The sequence below is a fragment of the Emydura macquarii genome, unplaced genomic scaffold, assembly GCF_026122565.2.
Source record: "Emydura macquarii macquarii isolate MOO-44397 ecotype Brisbane River unplaced genomic scaffold, CSIRO-AGI_Emac_v2 contig_1644, whole genome shotgun sequence".
NCBI lineage: Eukaryota > Metazoa > Chordata > Testudines > Chelidae > Emydura > Emydura macquarii.
This window is the reverse complement of record NW_027131781.1, coordinates 8,697,600-8,725,211: the sequence shown is the minus strand read 5'-3', so window position 1 is coordinate 8,725,211 and position 27,612 is coordinate 8,697,600. Positions and strand designations below refer to the sequence as shown.

The 27,612-nt window shown below is 39.7% G+C and overlaps 1 protein-coding gene across 6 annotated transcripts in view; it reads right to left on the bottom strand.

The window, feature by feature from the left end:
• The window catches only part of LOC137158067 (protein FAM169B-like), a 48,844-nt gene extending 24,329 nt beyond the window's left edge, over nt 1–24,515 (bottom strand). For 5 of the 6 annotated variants that reach the window (XM_067555617.1, XM_067555621.1, XM_067555622.1 and 2 more), the window contains exons 1-2: nt 9,083–9,569; nt 6,907–7,006 (exon numbers count right to left, since the gene is read on the bottom strand). In XM_067555617.1, coding sequence (XP_067411718.1) covers nt 6,907–7,006; nt 9,083–9,349 — 367 coding nt within the window. In that variant the 5' untranslated portion in view covers nt 9,350–9,569. Of the gene's footprint in view, nt 1–6,906; nt 7,007–9,082; nt 9,570–24,422 lie in introns of those variants that run through there. The other variant, XM_067555619.1, reaches the window with a different exon arrangement.
• Between the last annotated feature and the right edge of the window lie 3,097 nt (nt 24,516–27,612).

Below are 27,612 nucleotides of genomic sequence, written 5' to 3'. Positions count from 1 at the left end.
CTCAGGCCTCTCTTTTCAAGACTAAATATGCCCAGGGGTTTTTTTAACATTACCTCATAGGTCAAATTTCCTAAACCTTTTATCATTTTTGTTGCTCTCCTCTAGACTCTCTCCTATATTAAGTGCTACCTAAAATATTTGATGACCTGGGCAGCAACATCTCCAGCTAAATAGACTTTGTAATGTCCAAAGCATTGTGTGATGCTAAAAAATTGACCACATTGGACTACCCAGTCATTACAGAATCAGCAGCTTGACTGTATACATTGGATGGGGATCCTTCCGAGTATGAAAGTACTATAGAAATCCAAATCTATTCTATATCTTTGCCACTGAGCCAGCCACCAGTATGTCTCTTCCTTCAACTGGCTTGAGTATTCATCAGTAGTTTGACCAGCAGCAGGAACCTAGAATGGAGCCTTTCCCACTTCGTGTCCAATTTTCCTGATTCCCAAAAATGAAAAGCAGGGCAGTAACTTTCCTTATAAGCTCAGCATTGAATGGAGCAGTGAGTGAAGGTAATTCTCCCTCCAGATTGGGGCTATTTTGCACTGACCAAGTAGTTGCTATGTGAATGAAGTGATTCCCTTTGTTAAATTTGCAAAGCGCTCTGAGATTAATTATGCTAAATAGAAATGTAAGATTATTAGACCAACGGCTACATTTCTCTGGAGGCTTGTGAAATTGTACCTACACATCCATGCAGGGAAAACGCCTGCAAATCCGCTCTGTAAATTAAATCACCACTTGACATGTACATGTGTTAGCATTTCCACCCATTGACCCAAACAGATTTTGAAGGTAGAAGTTCTAGCACCTCTATTTGCACAGGTGACTAGGATAGTTCAAGTGCATGTGCAGGGGTTTCTTCTAACTGTAAAGGGCAGGAACATAGTCACACAAACTGGGTGAAATTTACTCCTGGGCAGAGAGCCACCTTAAACCTATGTACCACTTTAGATCCCTCCATAAGTGGCATATAGGCTTGCTTCTAGCCCTCTACATGGAACTGTGCTGGTGAAACTCAAAGGTAGCAGGTCAAATATTCATCCCTTAATATTTGTCTACACAAATCTGTTTCACTGATTTCAGTCAGCTTTACTCAGAAATGGGTCTAAATAGCAAAAGTGGGATTCAAATTGCCCCAAAGTGCAGGTGCTTTCAGAGCCAGGCTTTTGTTCAGGCTCATTTCAAGGTGTATAACAGAGTATTTTTAGGGATATATGTAAGACTTTCACTTCATAATATGGAATAAAGAGAAATGCTCTATTTACTTGGACCATTTTCACTTCAGACAATAAGTATTTCAGCAAAAAGAACTTAACCTCATGCATACTGGTAACATCTTTCTATTTAGGCACTTATATGGCCCCCCTATTACCTGTAGCATCTGAACATGTTATAATCTTTAATGTACGTGTTCTCACAATATCCCTGTGAAGCATAGCAGTGCTATTATCCCAATATGACAGATGGGGAATCGAGGCACAGAGAAGCTAAGTGACTTGGCCAAGGTCACACAGGAAGTCTGTGACATAGCAGGAAATTGAATGCAGGTTTCAAATCCTAGGCTAGTGGCCTAACCACTGGATCATTGCTCCTCTCTAAACTATCCTATTGGGGACAAACACCAGGGAGTGAAGAACCATCCACGCAATCAAGGACAAGTTTACAGACAAGCAAGTGAAAAGGCTTTAATACGTCACCATTTACCTATCTTAGCCCCAGGTTATACAAATGTTTCTAATGTGCATAGGTTAGTTTCTCTTTTTGTTTCAAGCTTTACTAGCTCCCAGTGGGCTTTGGGTCCAGGGTTATTGCTTAGTTAACTTATATTTTGAATAAATTATTAAGGTACATGCCAAAGCCTGTTACACTTTTTGCCTTGAGTTTAACAAGAAAAGAATGTAGCAAGAGCAACTGCAGATGCCTGTTTATAATACCAGATCCAATTAATTAAATATTATGCACTTAACTGGCATAGGGGTTTCATACACTTTCTATGATGGATTCAAGCTGTTTCTTCAATCCCTTCACCCCACTTTCCAGTGCAAGCAGTCACAGCTCCATTACATATCAATGAAGCATGTAGATACCACAGAGAGCAGAGTCAGACAAAGGGACATAATGGGTTAGACACTGACTTCACTGGGAGCTGCATGAGATTAACCCCAACCTGGATTTGGCATTAAATCTGCACCTCTCCCGCCCTCTCTCTCTCCTCTCCCACACAAAGATATGGAATATTTACTGTGCTATTCAATAATTTAAGGAGTTAGGGGGAAAATACACTATTTGACATAGCAACTGTCACATCACATTATTTGGGCTACCTCATCTGTACAGATGCTTCCTTAAGAGAAACACTTCCCTGAATTCCATGCGAACATACGTACTTTACTTTTAAAATGATAATTTTAGAAGAAACATCCAGTTCACAGTCAAATCTATGGATGTTTCCCCATACTCTCATTCTCACCTTATAACTAATTTTGTGGCAACCCATTTTGAACACAGGTAAGTTTCATTAGATCAAGTTCTCCTTCATCGCATCCTTTTCCTGTTTTCTTGCGCTCCCAGAAACAGAAACTATTTGATGAGTAGAGAGCGAAAGGGATGATCAAATACGCCGCTGCTGGATCTATGATTCATGGAAAGTGAAGAGTGTGTGAAATTTCAGATCCAATGCATTTTTTTCTTTTGTTGCTATTGTGGATATTCAGCAGGAATGTGCTTAACAATATTGAACTGAACAAGACTTAAAGAAAGCTGTGACTGTAATTATGAACTCTCTTCTATTGATAGGAAAAGAGAAGCATTCCCCTCTTACCCCCCACAGGCCTGTATTTATTTTTCACCTCCTACTGTATGCTGGCCAAATGTTATTACATTCATATGCAAGCCTTACCATTTTCTCTCTTTGAATCAGATGCCCAATCAGCACCCAAATACAGAGAAAAGTGAGAAAATTCAAGCAACGTCAAAGTATGGGGTTTCTTTTTCTCCACTCTTCCTTTGAAACAGACCTTAAACATAGATTTTTGACATCCCAGAGAAACATGGGTTTCAATTTAAATTGAAGCCAATGCTATTTTCCTTTTTTTTTAAAGAGGTGTATTTGCACTATTTTTTATAATAGCAGATCTGGACCTTCCACAGATCTTGCTGTTGTTATTCTATTTATTTCTGAAAATATTTTGGTGTTTTATAGTATACACAGGAATTAAGATATCTGCCATTCATTTTTGCCATAGTGCCACTTTGGACAGGATGGATGACTCAGGGGTGCTAGGCTGGGATGTGGGAGAGTAGGGTTCAGTTCCTGTAGACTTCCCATGTGAGCTTTGGCAAGTCTTTTAGTCTCTCTGTGCCTTCGTTCTCCGGAAGCTGAGGCTAATAGTACTTCCCTGCCTCACAGGGGAGTTGTCAGGCTAAATATATTCAAGACAGTAAGGTGCTGAGATACTAGTAATGCGGGCCAGATAAGTACCTAAAATAGATTCCCTGCAACCAGATTATGTTTTCCCATTAAAATTTAATTTTTTTCCCTGTGATTTGTTGTGAATATTGTATGATAAATATTCTATAGCATCTAGAAATCATGTTCACTGAAAAATATTTCCAGCAGGAACAGCAAATTCAGTATTTAGAAACATACACAACAGCGTATGTTTGTTAATTTAGGGATGTAAAGATATTAATCACCCATACTATGCTCTAGAAGCCCTTGCAACACATTGTACATGCTCATAAAATGCTCATGGTAACAGATCAAAACACTCAGCCCATCATGAATAAACAAACGCCTCCAACACAGATAAAGACCAAGAGTGACGTTCTCTGGAAGAGCAACCCAAATATTTCTCTCTACTGCAAACCGTCTACTTCAGATCTTGTTTAGACATAGACTGGAATCTAAATTCCTGCACCCTATCACATACCATTATCATACTGTAATAATATTAAGGGAAACTTCAGAGTGATGTCAAATGTATGGTATTTAGCGAAGCTGACTGTGAAGTACAATGAAGAGCTAACTATTTAGGCTGACTGTTACAAAATAGGCATGGCTCATTGAAATCAAACCATTCATATGATCATATAAATATAAAACACAATAATGAAATAAGCACTAAACTTTGCATTTGTTAAAACCCCAATTTAAAAAAATGGATGGAGTTAAAACATGAGGATTTTTATACCCAGAGAAATGTTACCTGGAAAAGAATTTGGAAAATAACAATTAAAATGCTTATATATACAAGAAAGGATCTACAGCAAGACTTCACAGAGCTTATGAATATTTATTATAGTGCATTTTTATAAGGAAAAAAATACCTATTTGATATAAATAGGAAACATTTTTAAAATACGCATAGATTTGCCATATGTTTTCAGTATGTAAACCGCAGAGAGAGAATGTCCAGTAAAGTTCTATTAAATGAATGTTTAAAGGGTACTAATTAAACCAGATTATGTAGTCCTTACTTAAATGAGCAGTCTTGTTGATCTCAGTGGAATTACAGGATCAAACCCAAGGTTTGCAAGTATCTTACAGAATCATCTCCCACATGAGATTTAAATCCTTCTGCTGTTTACTACACAGTGAAGTCCCTATTCTGCTAAGTGTAAGCGTTATTGTAGATAACTATTATGAAGTTTAGTCTCCAGAACTCATTTGTTTGACTCAGTGATATACCTTGTTTCTTCATGTACACAGATTTCATTAATTCATAGTATTTCTATTATTACTTGCCTATGTTGCTAAGTATTCATGCTGAATGCACTGCTATTTCTTCCACCTGTATATACTCAACGATTCTTCATGAACCCTTTTCAGGTATCGTTATGCATTATTATATCTATGCATCCCCATTCTTCTCGAGCAACCCAATCTGTCTCAATACTGTTCTCAGTTACTCCCATTTGAAGTCAAGTTGACAGAGATACACAACTGCAATTACAGTCAGAATTTGGCCTGCAGTATATAGAGCTCTTTTTTTCCCTAAATGGTATCAGTGCTGATGTTCCTTTCATGCAAATGTTAATACTGATGTGTAAACCAATGTCAGGAAAGGAGCTGTAGTTTTAAAAGGAACCATAAAGATCTTTGACTGTATCTGTTTGCCGGGAAGTTTCTCTTCTTCTGCTGACTGAATTACAGCCCGCGAGCAAATTATCTGTCCAACACGGGAGAATACATGGAATGGGAGGCTGTTCTGAAATACTCTGCAGAACCTACCACACATGAGTTTAATCTATTTTTTTGTTCATGTGAGAAGACTTCCAGATTCCAGTTGTTTATCTGTGATGGGGTCTGAATCGGCCAGCTGAACCAGTGCACGATAATAGAGCACAGTATAAAGTTCACATTTCAGCATAGCTTAGGAGGACAGTTATCTGACACATTAAGGCCTGGACTCAGAACACTAGCTTGCCTTGGCTCTGTTTGCAATATTTCTTTAATAATATTGGCTGCAAGTCTTTTCTATTGATAATTTCTAGCTTATACTTTCAGAAATAAAATACTCAGAGACACTTTCAATGGCAGTGAAGTTTTTAGCTTATTGCTATACTGTGGGAGAAGAGGGACGAAGAGATAGAGTCAAAAGCACAGATGTTTGGAGCTCACAACACTCTACGAGTTTGGAGTGAACAAAGACACCTTGGTTTAACATTTTCCGACTGCCTGATACATATTATACAAAATATATCCTTATACATATATATTAAAGAAGGGTTAAAAAAGTTTGCCTCCCCACACTGGACTTGAATGCTTATGGATCTTAGACAGTTGGGATGAGCTTATCTAACTGGGGGAGTATTTAATACATTGGTATGGTGTGCATGACCATTTCTTTCTAGTAGCTTCCCCTGAAATTATACAGCCTCCTGTTTCCCAGCAGCTCAAAGAGCGCTCTCTTTTAGTTCAAGCAGTAGAAGCTTGTGCTTTTGGTGCTAAATGACTTGGATTCAATCCATGCTGAAGGCGGTGGCATCATAGCTTGCTATTTATTTTCACTGTTGTAAGTCCCAGACATGGTAATGGCCACACAGTCTACTGACTGACAGAGCTAAATAGGTAGAAACCCAGGATGTGTGTAGGAACACCCACATTGTATAGAGCAGTGATCCTTGATAGATGGATGAAACACCTAAAATGTAATCATAACTCAAATCTCTAGGATCTGGCGCTAACCTAGCCAATGACTTGTGGAGTAGAAATACCAGTAAGCATACACCCATTTCTACAATTGCAATAATGTGTCCATTTAAGGTCACCATATGGCTATAACAAGAAAAACTCCAGCATTACTAGTAGTACATACGCTGGCACAGAGAATAAAGCAGACTGTTGGAGATCTGCCAACAAAATGAATTCAATTCTGTTTCTGAATACACGTCAGGATTTACCTTTCACAAGGCAGTCCAGAAATATGGGGCAATTAAACCTAGAATTGAGGAGGTGGATACCACAAAGGAATAATACAATATACAGGAATGTTAGTAAAATACAATCTATCATAACATATCACAATAATTGTTTTGCACTTCTATATTGCCTGTCTTTCAAGAATCCCAAAACTCAAGTCAAACATTAAGTAAGTTTCACAACATCCCTGTGAGGTAGAAAAGTATGATTATCCCCATTATACAAATGCAGAGAGAGGAAGAGAGATTTAGTCAAGGTTAGTCTTCAGGCAGCAGCATAACTGGGGACAGAACCCATAGTCCTGGCTGCCAATCTCCCACTAGCCATTAGTGCCTTTTAAAACATTTTCTTTATGTATTAGCTAGATGTATTTCACATGTTGTTCTAGATACTTGGTTGCACCCATTGGGAATCGTTAAAGTAAAACAAAGTATAATCAATCCATCTTCAAAATACAGTGACACAAATCTAACCTGTTTTATTATCCTGTGGATCTCTTAACACCAAAATTTTATATTTTGGGTCTTCTCGGTACACAGGAAGGAAACACACAGAGGAATCTTCAAGTTTAACCTAAAAAACAGGCACTTAGCTCTTTTATGCTGTAGAGTTGGTAAAAAGCATTTCAAGTATCAGAAGCACATACAGTACATCTTACTACATGTAAGCAAGACAGACTATTCAAGGTAACAACTTGCATCTGAAACCAACGTTCAACAGTTCATTAATATAAGAACACTAGGGACAAGTTATCTGTTCATGCACTCAGCTACTGAGGAAATGTAACTTTGCACAGTCCATGTGACCTTCCTGGAAAAATCTTAGTATCTTCTGTGGATTTGATCTCTTTCTTTGCATGCTGCAAATACATCATCGCAGACATCACACTGGTACCTTTCAGCACCACAATGAAAAGTCAGGCATTCTTTATCACAAATCCCACTGTAATGATTTTGATTTGCGAGTTAATTTAGTGCTCATGAAAGTGAAACAGCACTAGCATAAACCTGGCATAGTTGGACCAGTTGCACAGAACTCTGCCAATGCACTTTCACCCCTGACCTGCAATAATCCTCTTGAGCAGAGACTGCCAACCTAGATACGCTGTACAGTGGTTTGAGTAAATGGGGTGATAATCTAATATGCACTAAAGAACTAGGTGGCCTGTTGCTCCCATCACCTGAGACAGGATTTAACCTAGGTCTACAGAAGTGAAAAGCTCAGGGACTAGCCAATGGCAGCAATCTTCACCCCTAAATTCTTTGGTGTATATTATCCCAGATTAGGGGTAGCAGGTTGTTAGCTCAAGATATCTACTGTCTTCTTTGAGGGAGATAAATTCAGTTTATTTTTTATTTACAAATTATCAGAATTATGAAAGTGTTTATTACAGTGTATAGGACAGAAAGAAACATCCAGAAAACTCTTGTTATTTAGGTCCTTTATTAATTGTCTTGTTCTGTGTGGGCAGATTAGATGAGAACAATATTAAATACAAAAATGAAGGCTGAAAGAATATTTAAGATCTCACTACAAGCCACAAAATCAAGGTACTTCAGACTCGAAGTCAAAACTCCATTCTTTAGTTCACCCTATTGTGTCTAGCTATTGTAGAGATGCAGCACTGCTCAGGGTTGTAAGCCCCTGCCCCACCCCACTAACTAAACACCAGATAGGCTGGTAACACTGCATCCCCACATGACGAGTTGAGCTAAGGACAGAGTAACAGACTTAAAATCTGTGGGTCTTTGTATTTAACCTTACAGACCATTATGTTCTTGGTCCACTAGAGGGCATTAAAAGAATACTGTAAGACTAGTCACCCTTACTTTTCAGACAATATGAAAATTGCTCCACATGAACTGTCTTCTTCTGGAAATCACTATAAAATATTTTTCAAAGCTATTTAGAAGCCACCATATTCCACACAAACTATTATTTCAACTAAGTGGTATTGCTTCAGCACTGTGTAATGATATAAACACAGGTGGTCCAACAGAAACTTTCACTGCATAGAAAAGGGCCCACATACTGAAAAGTTTCATACGATGACTGAAGTTAGAAATGAAAAAGACCTACCCAGTCATATCCTGCCCATCTCTCAACCAATGCAGGACTGGTCCCTGCAGCGTTATCACTTAAGAGTTTTTATTCAGTCTGTCAACCCTTTCTGATCAGAACTTCCATGAGAAGGTGCACATTAGAAAATTTCACTGCTGACTCAAAATAGAAAGAAAAAATCTCTACAATAGTAAGGAAATTCACTACATCATTTAAACGAGCCTGAACAGCACAAGATGGGCCAAGAGCGGCAGATTTTGGATCCAGTCCTAGACACCCTCCAAGTTCAATTTTGGTTCAATTCCTATATGAAGGTAGGGTCCAGAGACAAAATTTCAGATTTGGACTTCAAACCCATCTCCCAATTTTGGAGGTTTTCAGATCCAGTGTTTTGGTTTGAGCTTATCGCTATCCTATAAGGGTAAAATATTTACAATCTGATTGATTGAATCTGAAACTTTAAGTGATTTCTATCCTTACCACACTAGCCTAGCTATAGTCACAAATAGATTCTGGCCACTAGCATCTGAAATTGTCTTTTACCAATATCTAAATACACTTTCTACTTGGGAAATGTAATTATATTACCTTCTCTCCACCAGGAATGGAAAAAAACTCAGGAGTAGATGAAGTTTGCTGCAAAAGTTTTTCATAGTAGGCCTCAGATGCTTCTTGGAGAACCTCAGGATTACCTGCTAAAAAATCTACTGGATAAAGGTGTCCTATGGATAAAATAATACACAAGGTCATTTCTTTTGTAATGAAAGTAGCTAAATACATTGTAAAACCCTGAACCCGCAAAAGGCTCTGTGTGGATGGACCTTTATGCACCCATATAGCCTTTTGTAGAATCATGACCTAAAACAGTAAGAAAGTAAAATTTGTATCTACTTTTTGATGTTATTTAAGCTCATTTTTGCAGAATAGAACCATGCCAGTATCAACCCCCATTTGTAGCCTTCCAATTCAACATGGGTTTTGTTAGATGTCTGCAGATAATTCAGCATCCTGCTCAATTTAGAGTGGGAGAGCACAGACCAAAGTGATTTTCTTAAAAATACAGCCCCCTATAGTTAATGCTTAACTAAAAATAAAATGGGGGGGAATATCTCCCCAGTGCTTTTGCCATTTTTGGAAGGCCTTTTACAGGTCAGTTTGTGGTCTGCTATATACCATTACAGCACCACTCTCTCTTTCTGTAGAGTCATTTCTACTGGTCATATTCATGAGAATGAATACAATCCAGAGAAATAGTAAAATACTTACTCACAGAGGAATTCCCATAATAATAATTACTATCTTTTTATGCATTATATTTTAACCTCATTGCTGCAGGATATTACAGAAAGATATAGGTTAGTAGCATGCAATAGAGATATACAAATAAGAATATTAACTTTCACACCATCTTAGATGCCAATTACTACATAGGCTTTGAAATTCCATGAATCAAGGTGTTAACCCCTTACCTCCAGGGAATCAAGAAATAATGGTCTCCTCCCCCCCCCCCCCTTTATAATATAGTATAATTAGCTAGCTCCATTGGCAGAGCATGGGCCATTCTTGGAGACTAAATATCCTGTGAGATGGATCAACAGTCTTATGAAGTCTCCAACCATGAGAGGGCAATATTCCCAATTTAATGAGCTCACCATTGCTAACACGATCTACTACTGCTGTAACCCCAAAATGAAGACAAAAAACTTCACTATGACGCTAAGTTTATGAGAAGCAGGTCTATGCTATATATGGCAGTTCCCATGATATGAGGATAAAGTGAAATAACAAGTACATAGCCAGTAAAGAAGCATACAATAAAAGATGAACGAAAGGATTACTAGCCTGAGATTAGGGAAACCTGGGATCAACTTCCTGCTCTGCTACAGACTTCCTATGTGACCTTGGACAAGGCCATGAGCTCGTCTTCACCACGAGAGCAAATGAGGGTTTTCATTCACCTTTTTTTTTTTTTTTTTTTTAAGTAAAATGCCTTGCAACCAATTCTTCTTTCAAATTAACTGGCCATTCGTTGTAAATTGGATAATACTCTTTGAAAGTGGATTAGTTCACTTCAGGATGAGTTAGTGCAGAAAAAGGTTTGTGTGGACACATCTATATGTCAGAGTAACTTATGCCTCCCACTGCTATCCCACACTACATTGCTTCGCACTTGGATCTACTTGTCTATCTGCCACTATTCCTGGGGTCACATGTTGATTGGATGTCACCTTTCTGTCTAAATACTGACATGCAGCCAGAAGTGACCCATTTGCAATTGCACATCTGGGGTCTTGTACCCTTCTCAGCATTACAGCAGCCATGCCTCATGCATCCACATGGACCCATGGATTCCCTTAAGATCTGGAGAGAGGAGCTGATCCAGTCCTACCTTAACAGCAGCCACCGGAGTGCCAAGCTCACATGCATATAGCAAAGCAAATGATGGAGAAGGATCACTTCCAAGATAAGTTTCAATGCCACAACAAAGAAAAGGAGCTTTAGTGGAGTTCTTAAAAACACCTGTGTGGACACACTGATTCAGAGGGAAGTAGATTGTGACCACCCAGCTGGCTTTAATTATTTTGGATAAATTAATCCACAAAAGTGTATATGCAAAAATATAGGCTGCAAAAGAACCCCAGTGTAGACAAGCCCATAGTTTCTCTGGACCTCATGTCCCCCTCTGCAAACATGAGGATAGTCCTGTCCTATCTGACAGGATGATGTGCAGATAAATATATTAACGATTGTTAGATTAACTCTAATGAAGACTATAAAAGTATGATAGAGAAAGCATTATTTCTGTCTATGAAAATAAGAACATGGGATCTGATGTCCCAGATCAAACCATTAGTCCATCAAGCCCAGTGTCCTGATTCTGGCAGTGGTCAATACCCAATTCCATAAGAAGGATGTAAGAAAGCAACAACCCATAATTCATCACTGTTCACTGCTATGTAAGGGGGTTTAAAAACTCACTCCTGGTCTTTACAAGTGATCAGCTTACATCCTGAAGCTTGATAGCAATGCTATGTAGTTAGAATGCTGAACAGTAAATCTCTAAATGCTGATGTGTAAATGTTTTTGTCATGTTTGTATCTGAGAAAATGAGAAAGGAGCATTGCAACATTGTCAAATCAATTCACATTATAAAATCCTAACCAGCACTTTGCAGAAAGAAAGTTTGCTGTAGGGGGCTCCCCCATATGTACTGTACAATAACAATCCATATAAGGAAAACAGGACATGTAGTATGTTAGAAACAAAATGAAGGATTATTATAAAATGCTCTGGTAAGTTATTTTTGAGTACAGGAATGTCCTGTATGGTTGTTTTCCTTTTTTTTTTTAATCTGTACATAAGGATTTAATTTAACCGGATGTATGCTAACCTATCAAGAGAGATACTGGGCCTTCCAAAATATGCAACTGATGAGCACAGCACTCACAATGCTATATCCTGCCACTTACTGAATAAATGTGATTTTACCTTTTTCCTCTTAAAGAAAACACCTAGTACCTTTGAGTTACACTATCTTTTCCAGTACCTAGTAGGGCTATATTGTAAGTTAACAGTGATCCATTTGGAGAGTTATGTGATCAAATAAAGATGTTAATGACACTAGCCAATAATTGAAGCATTAAGTACCAATGTTGGTCAACGTTGTATCAGTACAGCCCTTTGGATGAGTCACTTTCCCTCCCCCTCAAATAAATGATATGTTCAGTTATTCTGTTCAACTCTATTCGCTTTAGGTTGCGATTTTCAAAAGCACCTACGGGAATCAGGAGCACACATTCCTTTGAAAGTCAACAGGACTTGTGCTCCTAACTCCCTTAGGCACTTTTGAAAATCCCATCTTTAAAGGTTTGGAAGTCCCACTGCCAAATGCAAGTATAGGACAGGCCATCGGGTTAGTTTGGGTTTTCACTTTAACCTCTGTTCGCCTTGATCTTCCCATGTGCATGGGAGGGGGGGAGGGGAGGGAATTATACTTCCCCCTCCTTTATAAAGTACTTTCAAATGCACAAATATAAAAGAGCTGCATCAATCCTAAGTATTATTATTATTATTATTATTATGCATTTTATTAACAGCAAATAATTACTGTTGGCTAAAGTAAGAGGAAGCGATAAAGGTCTTAAAAATCTAGTCGTCAGGTTCAGAAGAGTTTAACTTTGCTGCTTTCCTTTTAAAGCCATGTTTTCCTGCCGATGCCTTGGGCTTGAGGCCCCTTTCGGCATCTCAGGACACTGAGATCTGTAAGTTCCAAGGACAGTTTTTTAAAACCAATTTAAATTACAGGATTTCATTACAGAGTTTGATCCTATGCAGCAGCAAAGTACAAAAGAGTACATTGTACCAGCTGAAGCGGAATGTTTTTTAAATGGGCAATGCACACAAAGGGTTACCAGCCAAAGGGGGAAAAAAAGAGTCATAAAAAGGGGGCCTCTCGCTGCAGCCACAGAGGAGGTACCATATAACCATAAGGAGAGTAAATTTAGAACGGGAGGCCTACTGCGTTAGAGGGATTCCAGACATTCCTGCCTTCGCATTGCTGCAGAGCTGAAAGGCGCTGCCATCTTAAATAGCCAAAGCTGGTAAACAAGGTCATGACATCACATAGACAGATCCTACAGCTACACTATCAACAAGAGCTTACAGGTGGGTATCAGCCTTGACCTTTTACGTGGCAATTGTGCTTTGTTTTTTTTGGTTTTTTTTTTTAAAGGGGGCAAATAAAAAAAAATCACATATTTTGATCTCTTTTTATTATAGCTCTATAAAGCTACATTGGCATTCAGATTTCTGGTTTGAGCATACACGGCCACTTTGGAAACAAACAGACAAAGCCCCATTTTAAACTAAAAACAAATGTGGTCATTTCATTTTGTTGCAATTTTTGTTCTCATAGAAAAGTCTGAGCTGGATCCTTAGCTGGTGTAAACTGGTCTCTCCCTGTTCCCGTCAATGAAGCTCCACTGATCCACACCAGCTGAGGATTTGATCCTTAAAAAGGAAAACAATAGTTACAGATGACTGTAAAGCAAGCAGGCACTGCATACGCTTCTCACATACAGCTCTGACAACGCTCCTTAAAACCTGACGTGCAGCACCCCTTGTTACTCCTGCCTGGAATCCCATATAGCTCTGTAAATAACCTAAGCTATCCTGTTTCAGTCTTGAACCTCAAATACACTTCAGTTCTTTCCTGCAGCACCCCTCCTCCCAATACATACCCCTGCTATTCCAGTCCCGGCTTTTTCCAGATCAGAACAGTTAACTGTGCTGAATTATATGGTGGTTTTGTGACGTGAACATATACCAATCTCTCAGAGGTAAAATTGCATCCAAACTCACTTCACCTGCGATCTTAGGCAGATCATAATATAGGTGTCTGGATGGGAAAGACTAGCATGCATAAATTCAATTTTTCAAGCCATGGCTCTAATTAATTGTAGGATGGGGGATTATTTTTCATCTTGAACTAAAATTGTGATGTTTTGTACATTAGACACAGATCTCGTCACTACTGAACAAGCAAGAAATTCACTGTATGAGTTGAAGTAGGCAGGAAATAGCTTTCCATAGCCAAAATAGTTTATTCTACTCAGTACAACAGAAAACATATGGTACACACCCTTGTATGAGAAATTCCACAAATGAAACTACAAGTTGTTATAATACTAAAGGTAAACCAAATCCCCCAATCAGGACAAATATTTTAAGGGTTCAATCTAACCTGCACAATCCGAGAGAAAAGTGATGGTAACGTTATGCAGTTAAATCCTGGTTCCTACCACAGATAATTTAAATAGTAATTTTGTATTATTTATAATCCCATCATATGAAGATAATGTTGCAGCAGTATTAAACTATCACCACACTTTTTAAGAGTTCTTTAATTACTCTAGTTTATTCAGTTTACTGGATCTCATGTTTTTATACATTTATTTTGTCACCACATACTGAGACAGTTACTAATTACCTCTGCAGATTAGCTGGATCTTTTTGTTAGAAAAACCGAAGTGTTTTAAAACTGGTGCTGGTTTAATTTAGAAGTTAGTACATATTGTCAGTATCACCCTTTTCCACTTGAATATTAATCCAATATAATACCATACAACTATCACACAAAATACTGTCTTATCTTCAGTTAGAATAATCTATTATTGTATCAACATATAGCTACAGCCATGTGGTTTCCTTAACAAGTTGATAATAGAACTGTTTCAACTTCAGTCATATCAAAGAGTTCATTATGATACCTTAAATAAAGATACCTTAAATATTTATCATACTCCTAAGAAAGCTTTATTTGTTGAACGGAACATTTCGAGGATTATGGCTGTTCGATGCAGTAGTGTTGCAGAAGGCTGTTTGATGTAGGATTGCAAAGCAAAAAACACCAGCCTTATTGTAGATAAAGCATTAAAAAATCAGTGTACTGTACTAATTAATCCTATCCCCTGTGATTGCTCTTACTTGTTCTGCAAACAGGTTGTGGAGAACTATACTATATGCAATTATTAAGAACCGCACAATTAAAAAGGGCCCTTAGTCACCAAAGAATATGTTCACATTACTGAGAGTAAGAACTATTGATATGCATGTGTGTGAATGTATAGAAACACACAACCACATCACTCATTTTCACTCATTCACTCACACACACACGACGAAAAAAAAACTTAAGCATGTCAATCCTAAAGACTCAGAAACAAAAAACAAATAAAAAGAATCCAATATTTATTATTTTTTAAAACAAATTATTTTTAAGCCAATATAATTTGGGGGGGGGGGCCCCGATTCATAATTTTTGAACAATTGGGGATTGCAATATTGCTTTCAAAAAAAGAAAACAACGTTTTATTTTTGTACTAATATGATAAGCAATAAACAAACAGGGTGAGAGAGATGCAGAAATCCATGATATACAGGAGATTTATTTTAAATTTTCCTGTCAGTATTAGGAATCTTTCTATCCAAGTCTTGGGCATAGCAGTATTTTACACTTTTCACTCTTAACACAAATCACTTTGTAGCTTTCGTCTCTTTTCTTGTGAAAGAATCATTTGTTCAAATATCTATGGTGATCAAATATGCACATACATTTTGGTGAAGTGACACAGAAAAGATTATGTTAATAATATATTAAAATTTAGGAGGGAGTGGTGCTGTTAGTGCAGGGGTCTAGGAATCAGGACATCAGGATTCTATTCTTGACACTGGCTGGATGTCTGACCTCAGCCAATCATTTAAATACCTATAACCTATCATTTAAATGCATGCGATACCTACTTCATTACAGGCTTAATCTATTAATGTCTGTAGAATACTTGCAGATCTTTGGATGAAAGGTGCTATATATAAAGGCATAGAAGTAATATAATATTTACTATATGGAGCCGTCTTCCCTTCCCCTCAACATACTGTCATATCCCCACTATATGCAGCGTTGTTGTAGCCACCCGTCATCACTCTCTAATATCCATACTTTGCTGCAATAATGTGACAATTTCTAGGTTCCAGACTCTAAAGAGTGTGACTTTTTGTTCTTCTAAATGATGCACACATGAATACAGTGCCTTGCCATTAACTTCTCATAGGAGCAGAAGCTCTGTTTAAACAGCAGCGCTCAGTACCAAGTACCAATCTTATCCATTGCTTTAATTGAGTTTGAACGGTTCTAAGCATGTGGTTATCATTAGACGACCATATTTGTTTAACCTTTCAAAGGAAGGAAGAGGTCTTTGGCACTTTACCGGGAATACATGCAGAACCTGACTCTCATATCCTGAATTTAATTGAGCAAGTACATGTCAAAAAACCAAGTTCTAGTGTAAGTGAAAGCTCCAGTAACACCATAACAATGTGTGGTGGCAATAGAGCTGGTGGGTAAATAATGTGGTGTGATATCTGTCCAACATGGCACGGCAGCCCTTAACCACATGTTGTACATCATTAACAGGAATAGTGTTCTTTCTGACTACATTACTTTTCACCCATTTGTCACTGTATAACCTGGGAATTTACAGAAAAAATGTTTATTGGTTTTAATGGATTTTTATTTAACACCATCCCTGTTCTAATTTCCATTAGCATTTTGACAACTAAGAGTACTCCAGGAAGGCAAACAAAATACGAGTTTCTATCCAAAAGGCACTGCTCTGCAAAAATCAGTTTGAAAGTGAAACTGCTCTGGCAGTAAATAATTATAATCCAATTTCTGATTAAGTGGCAGGACAGTTTAAATGGATGAGTGCTATTTAAGCAACAGTCTCTGTTCTATCGCTTAAACAAATGGACTACAAACAAGGGTTATGCATCCCAAATACAGGAGGCTATGGTATTAGGCAGCTCATTCATGGTCACATGATATTGCTACTGCCTAAAAAAGTTAAGCCTAGCAGGGATGCGAATGGACACAGGCAAGGATAGATCGACCAGATCTCGTGAGGTGCTGAGCACCTTCAACTCTTATTGATTTCTGTTGAATTTGGGTGCACTCAGCACCTCAGAGAATTGGGCCCTACATGTCAAGTATTTTATTTATTTCCTAGAATTTAGAAGAATGATCTGAAGCTTGTGAAATAGAATTAATATTTAATCAATTTTAATTCAAACTAGCTTTTTCCTCCTTTGTAAGAAGAATTGCATCTATACCAACACATTTACTGGAGTTTCATACTATTTTAAATTTAAATATTAAACTCTGGGAATCTGGGCATAAAATGATAGGACTCAGACAGGAGCTTATTCGATCTTAAAGTTAGCTTGCACTGTCCCTACCTCCTGTAGGTTTTACCATGAAGATTCCAGCTGGGTCTATTTTTCCTCAAACTGTTCATCGCAGCAGTGCTACATTTCAAAAAGAAAACCACAAAAACCACACCCAACTCACTGCACGTACGAATAGAAATCCATCTGCACAAACATGCTACCTCCTGTCATATCAGATAGAACACAACATCTGGACTGACAAGCTTTGTACAAAGTTCCAATCTGAAGTAATTGAAAAAAGCTGAGGTATTATGCCTCGGAAAGCAGGATTTATAAATAAAAATATTGACACACCCTTAAACTATGGAAGTGCTACCAGATACAGCTGTAGTGTAGCAGCAAAAGAGTGATTCTTTTCAAAAAGTGTAGAGACGTAAGAGGGGTGCAGGAGAGATATCACAGAGTGGAATTAAAGGAGATGGAGCCCTGAAAAGTACTGTACCATTCAAGTTTATAATTAACAAGTACTTTTTCTCCCTCACATCACACTTACATCAGTGAAACTCCATTGACATCAGTGGGACTACCCCCTGTGATGCTGGCAAACTTGGTGCCGGCTCTTGCCAAGGCGTTAGGCCTCAGCTGAGCACTGACAAATTCATTTCTGGAAACTAGTCTGTTTCACCTGTGTGTTAGTATGGTTAAGATGGGGATTGGACTTATAACAATGTGTTTAAACTTCATGAAATGTTTGTAAATTGGTGCATGCATTAATCTCACTTATAATATCTATATCACATGCTATAAGGTAATATTTAAGTTTTTGCTTTATAACTGTAAAAAAAATGTTTGCCCTGAAACTGTCAACCTGTCAGAAGGGATCATCTCATTAAGAAGGCTATCAAAACTAACTGAGCCACTGTGGGACATCACAACATAAAAACTTTGCTAATTTGTCCCTTCACACCCATGAAGAGGCTCGTCCCATCAGCTCGAATTCTGGAAGAAGAAAATCAAGATAGTGAACAAGAAAATGTTTCATCTCTTCTGCTGTTGAGACTATCACAGGGCCGGAACCACTAAACAGAAGCAGAGATCCCCACGGTCAACGTGGGTTAGCCCTAAACAGTGCCAGCACTAGGCATAAGCAGATGAAATAATTGCTGAGGGCCCTGAGTAGCTCAAGAAGGCCACCTATTTGCTTATTATTAATTAATTTATTATTATTGTTATTATTAAGGCTACGAGTCAGTTACAGAGGTCACGGATTCTGTGATTGAAGTGACCGCCACAACTTCAGCCCCAAGTGGCAGGGCTCTGACTGTCCATGTTGGGGAGAAGGGGGAAATATTCCTGCTTAGGGTCTCTAAGAGGCTAGCACCATCTCTGGCCCTAAAAGACATTCAGTGCTGACAGATTGCTACAACTCTCACCTTTTGCAACCATACAGACTGTAACTCATTTGTGTATATGTTTGCCTGCTTTAACCTGTAAATAACTCTCTCGTTTCTTTTTCCTAGTTAATAACTCCTTAGTAGTTTACTATAGAATTGGCTACAAGTGTTGTCTTTGGTATGAGATCTGAGATATACATTGACCTGGGGTAAGTGACTGGTCTCTTGGGACTGGAAGCAACCTGAGTCTTTTGTGATCTTTGGTTTATAGCAACCAACTATCACTAGGTTCAGCTTGCCTAGATGGCAAGATAGACTCAAATGCCCAAGGTGACTGTGACTCCATGGTAAGACTGATATAGTTCTTCAGGAGTTCACATTTGTTACTGGGTTGGTGAAATCTTATTATGGAACATACAACCAATAAAGGATGTCAGCCCTGCTTTTTGACAGTCTGCCCTGAGGTTGGCACTCACGGTTGTGAACCACTCCAGATAGCGTGACACCCCTAATATACCCCTGTATAAGTGAGGTGAGAATTGGGTCCTTAATATCTACTGCCTCCCACAGAGAAAATTCTCAGGAATGTGTGGAAAATTCTCAGGGCCATACTCTAATCTCAGTTACATCACTGAAGTAAATGGTGGTATTCCAAATGTACAATGGTGTTACTGCTGTCTGTGCCTCAAAGTATAAACTAAAAAAGGAATGGGGGGGCTAAGAAATAATGGAATGTATAGCTCAAGGATTTTCTGCACAGAGAGACAGAGGATGATTTGAGAGTAAAAGGACACAGTGTATAACAATGGAGCCTTTAGGAACCAGAGGTCCAAATCCAGACAGCGTTGGTTCATCCCTTTACCATCACAGATAGAGAAGATAGATATAAGAGAGAGAGGAGGGAGAAGGTCAGAACCACAAGTCCCCCTACAGCTGAAGGGACAAGGGGAAGAAAAAGCCTCCCCTAATGATAAAGGAGGAAAAAGCAGGGAGACAGAAGTTGACATCTGAATTTGGAAAGCAGTCCAGTTTGGAGATGCTTTTGTCCAGAGAGGAGATGCCAGAAAGATCACCAGCTAGAAATAGTTGAAAAAACAATCCATATTTTAAAGCCATGGAGCATTTAAAAATATTGCAGAGCCACCCTTTCCTGCTTGCTAGCTGAGACCATACATTCAATGTAGTTCCTTATTACTATCATTCTTTGAACACTGCATGGAGCAATACAGATAAGACAAAGTCTCTTAGCCAGATTTTCAGTGGTACCAAGTAGTCTCAACTCCCCAGTAATTTCAGCTGGGAGTTGTGGATGCTCAGCACCTCTGAAAAATCAGGCTTAACACACCCCTGGTCCAAAGAACTTACAACCTAATGCCTTGATCCCATAAGGTACAAGGTACCTCCTATGAGGTGGTGAATACCCGGCACTCCAAGTTACTTGCAAGGATCAATCTTTAAACTAGGTTCCTTTCAAAATTAAAATACATTTAATTTGAGCAAGAGATGGAAGGAAAAGACGCATTCTTCCCCCAATGCTTTTCCATGCCTTACAGTCATCCAGACAAACATTTTGATACTGCCAATTTTATTATATGAAAATGAATACCTGTGCTACCTATCATAGCTCTCTGAGCCTGTCCTGAATTTCTTGCTTCAGTAAACAGCTGCATGTAGTGGGAGGAAATGTGTAAACATCTCTGTTGTTTTTCTGTGCCTGTATGTCAGCTATTCTACATGTCTTTGAAACTGCTCCAAACCCACCATAACTACTTTTTATTTTTAAGGGACTGGTGGGAGTGGTTTAACTCTGTACTGTCTGTGCACTTGACATCAAATATGAGGTTCTTTAAATTTGGTTTCCACAGACTAATCTATAAGGACCACTGCTGGTGATTAAAAATGCAAAAGGTTTTGATTGTACTTGACAAACAGCCAAAGATCTGACATAAGGAAAAAACACAGCAAGATAGTTATGACCAGAATGGAAAAAAACAAGGAAAAACACATGGCTTGATTTCAGAGCAGAAAATTGACTTAGGCTTTGCATAAATGACAGCATACCTCCAAGCTTGGTAATCCACGGTCTTACTTGAAAAACAGAACATACAGTCTAAAAGCAGGGCCTATAAAAAGGCATAACGTTTATAAACAGCATCTGTTACATACTAATAAGCATTACTTAAAAGGACACAGGCTTTAAATTGCTACCAAACGTGCACTTATCTGAAATTGCTGCAAGGCAATCTTTACAAAAACATCACATGACACCTGGGGAATCTGAATGATACCAAAATGGAATTGTTATTTAATTTGGCTTGATGTTGTACCACAGCAAAAAACATGGAGGCGGTCTCTGAGATTTTGTGAAGCTGTTTGTGGAACTTCACAGGAATGAATTACAAGTCAGAATTACATCAGTGGAGCCGTTTGCCATCTGTTGTCAGTAATACTGCAAAGACCAGTCACCAGACTGCTGTTCAAAGGTTAAAAATGCAACATTTTAAAGCATCCGTTGACCTCTCGGTAACTGAGCAGGAGACTGTGTACTTTGGATATGTGTGACCCAAGGGGCTGCCAGTCATTCTGCAGAGGCAACATAAAGCACTGTGTGTTGCCACAGAAAAAGCTCAGGAACCTCTTAGTTTTGCCACTGTTACCTGATGTGGAAAATTCACACTGACCTGGTTTGCATCACATATGATGTTGCAAATACAGACCTGGAGCATTAAAATTCCACCTGTCCTGCAGCAGATCCCCTGCCCAAGAGGGTCAACTCTATTGATTAACACTGATTTAAGAGGGAAAAAAATCTTCCTGCAGGACAGATGTAATTTTAAGGCTCCTTTAATGTAATTGTTAAGCTAGATGCACAGATTAGTCATTCGATAACTATCACTAAAGCCCCAGGACCATATATTGCATTACCCACAAAAGTGCCCTTCCTAGCTTTAATGCCAGATGACAGCCTCTGGGTACACGCAAACATGAGGGCGACTTGGGAAAAAGAGACAAAATAACATGAGAGCAGACTGTATTTAAAAGAAATAGCTGAAGTTCCAGGTGAGCAGCTGGCCCATTTTTCAATGTTATGGTTGGCACAGGATCTGCACAAAGGGCAAATAGGTTTAATTTTAGAGTGAAAGGCCTGCGAGCTTTATTCACATGAGCAACCTTTACTGTCACAAAGTCAATGGGATTATTTTGGGAGTGAGAGTTGCAAGATCAGACTGCAAGAACACTTAAAGTTGTAGCATCTCAGTCGCAAAGCAATATAAGAAAAAAGCACAGTATAAGCAAACAAAGCTAAACACCCGGTATATTCACTCCAGTATATTCAGAGATTTCATTTTTTTTCTTGGACCAATTGCTGTTTTTAAGATCAAGGATGTGCAATCAAAGAAATATGGCAGAACTGTGGCAATAGCTAGAAACACTAAAAACTGTTCCAAAAGAGAGAGGGCACCGGTGTGAGGGAAGAACCATTCAAACACATGATTTTGGAGCAATACAAAATCAAGGGGAAATTTTTTTTACAAAATCTAAAGTACTAGGCAGCACAAGGTTTGTCTGGACAAGGAACACCAAGTTGCAATCATCTGGAGATATTTCATTTAAAAGCCTCAGCAGAATAGAGAGTCGTCCAAAAAAGCCAATATCATTATTACAAATGTTTGACTTTCATAAGTGGCTGATAGCAGGAAAAAAATAGGGCAATCTGACTTCAGCACATTTAGCCCTAGCAGCTAGAGGAACTAATGATCATCATTATTTTACTGAAGGGGATGAAGTAGGTGCTTTAGATAAACGGCAGCAACTTAAAATGTTGCTCAGAAGATAAATTCACTTTCTCTCCATTTACCTGTTAGTTTGACAAATTAAGAAAGCACAGTGCAAAGACAGCGCATGAGAGAAAGCAGTGCAAAAGTTAACCGAGGTGATGCAATCGGCCCTTGTCCAAGAAAGTGCATGAACAGAGATTCTTGGAAATGCTCCTAGTCAAACATAAACCAAGAACACTATTCATTCAAGACGCTCTTGGAGATCCACTAGTGAGCGTGCACAAAGGCCTACCAGTCTCAAAATCAAATCCATTACCAAGCATCAAATGCTAGATTGATTATGGTTTAGCTTACTGCTACAGATTTAAATTAGCATCTATTATAAGGCAAAATAAACTTGCCACATGGTGGCATTATTTTTTTCATTCTTTCTGTCAGCCTTTGCTATGGAGAGATACTTTTTGCCTGCTGCTAGAAAATATCTGTAATTAATTTTTGCTGATTTTTTTTCAAATTTCCAAAAATTACTTTACAACAAATATTTCTAATTTCTACAGTTATTTGTCATTCCATCCACCACAGGTTAACAAAGCAAGGGTAAATTCTGCAATAATATGCAGAAAAGGCTCCCTATATATCCATTCCATACTAATCCAATTAGCTACTTTCTGATGGCCGAAACACAACATAGTTACTGCTCTCTTCTCCATTGCTTTTGATTCCTTTACTTCCTCTTAAACCAAAAGCAAACTTTGGACTGGAGGATTACTGGCCTGTTTTTAGCATAAAACTCGAGTACTGGATTTATGACTTGAAGATGTTTGTTTTATATACTGTGTTCCCTCTCTTCCTCTTTACTGTCTCTCTTGTGCACATCTACTAACCCCAGTATTATATTCATTGATAGGGCTCTAAACACACAAAAGGAACAGGTGTTTGCAGGAAGCGGTGTAATTTTGATGGTGTCATTTTTCTGACTGTAACTGCTTTCTAATCCAAACCTCATGGCAGTAAAGGGGAGGCTTCCCGTTTACTTCCAGGGGTTTTGGATCAGGCTATAAGACCAGAAAAAATGACCACCTCTGGACCTGGAAAAAAGTCTCATGGGAACCTGGCAATAAAAGCCAGGGACAGCCGGAGACAGACTGCGACTGCGCAGGAACTGGGCGACATTTCCCAAGAACGCACCCACGTGTTGCTGTGTGTTGTGGTAATTTATAGGAAACCTGAAATCAGGTCTTTAAATCTAGCTAGATGTTGCCAATCAAGTAGTCCCTCACAGTAAAACAGTATGAAATACACACACTGTTGAAAGAGGGCATCCTTCATAAGCAGCACGGCTGGTGTGATAACGTATGCAGAGAGCCACAGTGCTGGTTAACCTGCTGCTGGGAACTAATGCTGGTCCTTCTCCAGCCAGCTCAGCCCAGCCCAGGGCGGATGGTGAAGGCCAGTCACAAAGCCGCTCCAAAGGGTTTTGTCGGGGCCGGGGGGGTGCCCACGGACCAGAGGTTTGAGGGTTTCAGGGCCAGCCTGGCAGCAGCGTTAACGCTCAGACTAGGAGCAGTCAGCCTGGGAACAGGACAAGGGACAGCAGGGGCAGTGGCAAGGTGTGTGGGGGGGGGGGGATTAGGGCAGCAGGAGGGGGAAGTGAAAGGGGGCAGCCGGGATTGGGCAAAGTGGCCAGGGCGAGGTGTGAGGGGAGGGGTCGGTCAGCTGGGAGGGGGGGGACGACTAAGGGGGCAGCCGGGTTTGGGCACAGTGGCCAGTGGCAGGGGCGAGGTGTGGGGGGGTTGGGCAGCGGGGGGGGGACTGAGGGGACAGCCGGGTTTGGGCACAGTGGCCAGTGGCAGGGGCGAGGTGGGGGCACCAGAGGAAGCGGGGTGAAGCCGAGGACATACATGGGCAGTGGAAAGCGGGGCGGCGGCGGACACGGGGAGCGACAGGCCACCACGCCCGCGGGAGGGGAGGGGGGCAGTGCCGTGCAGGGGGGGGGGGGGCAGCGTCGGCTCCCGCCTCCCCACTTCTTACCGGCCGCGGCTCTTCCGGTTTCCTCAGCCTCCATCACTTCCTCCGAGCCGGGCTTCTCCGCCCCCTGCCGGCCCGGGCTCGAGCCAGCGAGCCTGCCCTATTGCTCGCGGCACTGCCCTGCCCCGCCCCCACAACGCTCCTCCCCCACAACAGCCTTGGACCCCCCCGCCCCTCCCCCCACTTGCCGTGCTGGCCCTTGCCCCACCCAGGGCTAGGGGCACCCCACAGCAAGTGTGAAAAATAAGGACGGGGGGGGGGGGCCGCCTGTTGGGAGTAACAGGGGCCTATAAGACAAAGCCCCCAAGAGTGGGATTGTCGCTATAAAATGGGGGCCTCGGGTCATCCCACCCACCCACGCACACACACACCCCCCTCCATGGCGTGGGCACTCAGTCCCTGCCTGCCTTAGCGCTTGCCCCCTTTCCCCCGCAGCCAGGCCCTCGTATTACTGCTCTTGCGCCCATGGGCGATCCTGGTAGGACTCCACCGACTTCAGCGGACGCAGCCCAACCTCCGAGGGCGAGTGGCGGTGGGAATATTTCAGTTTCTTCTAGCAGCCCTGCAGCACTTCGGGCATCACCTTCTCGGAGAAACGGAAGGGGAGCAGCCAAGTTATTTATGTCGTCCCAGGCCCAAGCAAGTAGTACGTCAATAGACAGTTATAGTTAGTGGAGTTTGAGAAATAAAGCATTTCCTAGAACGCAAGTGGTTTCTGGTGACTCCGCAAGATGTTATGAGACAAAGCATCATAAGAAATGCATATAACTGTTCTTTTGTGGGCTTGGGAATCTATTGGATGACATAATTCTTGAAATATTAGCATGATGCCTGGACCCGTCTACACTAGGACTCCTCGCTGTCATTACTATTGGCAGAGCTGAACTAGTGGTACCAACAGCGGGAAGTTTTCATAAAAACATCCTAATATAAAAGACCAGGCCAAGAAAGGGGTGGGCGTGGGTGAGTTCATGCAAAGGTTTAGAAAACCATTCTGCCCACTCGAGGAAAATCATAGCACTTTCCCCTTTCTGTGAGGTTTAGCCATACGAAAGGCATTGGGCCCATGGGAATCACCATGATTTCTGTTCAAAACAGGCTCATCCTTGGAGTGACTATATGCTGGTTCTGTGACATTGTATTTCATCTGCCTAAAGACCATCTTCAACATTTCCTGAGAATCAGTTATTTTTTTATTGGAATGGAAAATCAAGATGCAAATGTCAGATCTTGCCATGCTCATTTAATACCTTGTAATAGTTTAATGCATTGCAGCATTAAATGGTTGATTTTTCCCTCTCACGTCAGATATGGGAAATAATAGTACAGCTATGCAAATAACTGATTTTTCCATGTGCTGGCAGTTTTAAAACATTTTAAAATGAAACCAATTTTTTTTTAAATTTTTGGCAAAACAAAAATTAGGAAAAAATCGTTTTAGGTCACAGTAAAAGTTTCAGGTTAGATTCACAAAGGGACTTAAATGCCATCAGCAAACACGATGAGAAAGTGGTGGTGGAATGCCCACCTTCTTTTACCCAATAGGCCAATGAAGGGCACTCACCTGGGATTTGGAGGACAGGTTCAAATCCCCAGTCTGAGCAAGGACTTGAACACACAGGTCTCCCATATCCCATGTGAATGCCTTACCTTCCAGTTTCTATTGGGCTATTCTGGGGTGGATCAGTGTTGACGCGGTTCCATTTAGTATAAATAATTAAATATTCATGGGGCCACAGAGTGAGAATGACTCTATAACCCTGGTAGTTAGGGCAATCACCTGAGTGTGGGGACACCCAAGTTCCAGTCCCTGCTCCGATGAATATTTATACAAAGGGGGACAGCTTCAACAGTAGAGATTGAGAGAGATCCATCACAGACAAGCCTATAACCTGATGGGTCGGATAGTCACCTGGGATATGGGCTATTGGGTATAAGGCCACCACTGATCCATGAATGTCACCTAAATTTCCATGTGAATATAGCCTGAAAAATTGAAATGTTTAATTTTTAAAGTATCAGAATGAACATTGACATATCTGAATTTTTCTTCAATTTTCCCCAGTTGAAATGTTTCAAATTCAACATGAATTCATTAAATGTGGCAATCAATCCAAATCTGCATTTTTAAACAAAAAAAGATTTTCCCAAAAATTTCACCCAGCTCTACATTTTAGGTAAACGGAAATGTTTAATTTATTCCAATTATTTACAGTTTTTAAAGTTGGACATAGCACCTGCCAAGAGCAAGAAATAAAAAAAAAATAGTTGAGTATACATGAGTATACAACTTATATACATACATATAACACCAGATGGTATGAGCAGTTAATAAAAATTGAATTTTAATAACCATTATAGGATTATCAATTTAATGAAACCTTTAACATTCTTTTAACTTGCATAAATACATGAAATCATGAGCCTCAACAATTGTATTAATTTATTCTCAGAAATCAGCAGCCTCTTATCAGAGTCATCAAAAGAGACTAATTTGTGAAACTGGTGAAGACAATTCTGAGCTGAAGTGTCATGGGTTTTAGTGCACATATCCACTGAACTGTCCATGAAAGATTACAAATCAGTGAAAATACACATAGATGACCTGCTCTCTGCTATATGTATTGCAGATATCCATTACCTATATCATAAACATTATAAAAATAGCATGTAAATCTCAAGTATGCCCATTCAGATGTTATTCCAGCGTGCATGGATGTTATACTGAACAAAGTTGAATTACATTATAATATCTGTAATAGTAATCAATAATTTCATGGCTTCAAAGCACAGTACAAACAGTTAGTACTCAGTGCACACCTACAAGATATATAGAACAGTTATGTGACTTACCAAAGAAAAAGTTAAGTAGACTATATTGCCCTGTAGAACATTTTTGCTGGAATTTTAAGAGAGGTTTCGGTGATAATCTTTATTAAGCTTAGGGAACTGATGAAAAACTTAAACTGCATAACTTTTGTGTTTCTAAGATAACTGAATAGAAGACAACAACTGGTACGTTGTGGTTACATGCGGAATATGATAGGGAAAAGTTTTATTAACTGGTTACACTGAGAAATCAACCAGTAAAGAACTAGTAGATAGGACACAGACAGCTAAAAGATGACATATAACATCAGGGTCAGTTCACTGAAGTCAATGGGAAATTTTACCTTATTTAGGACTGCAAGGG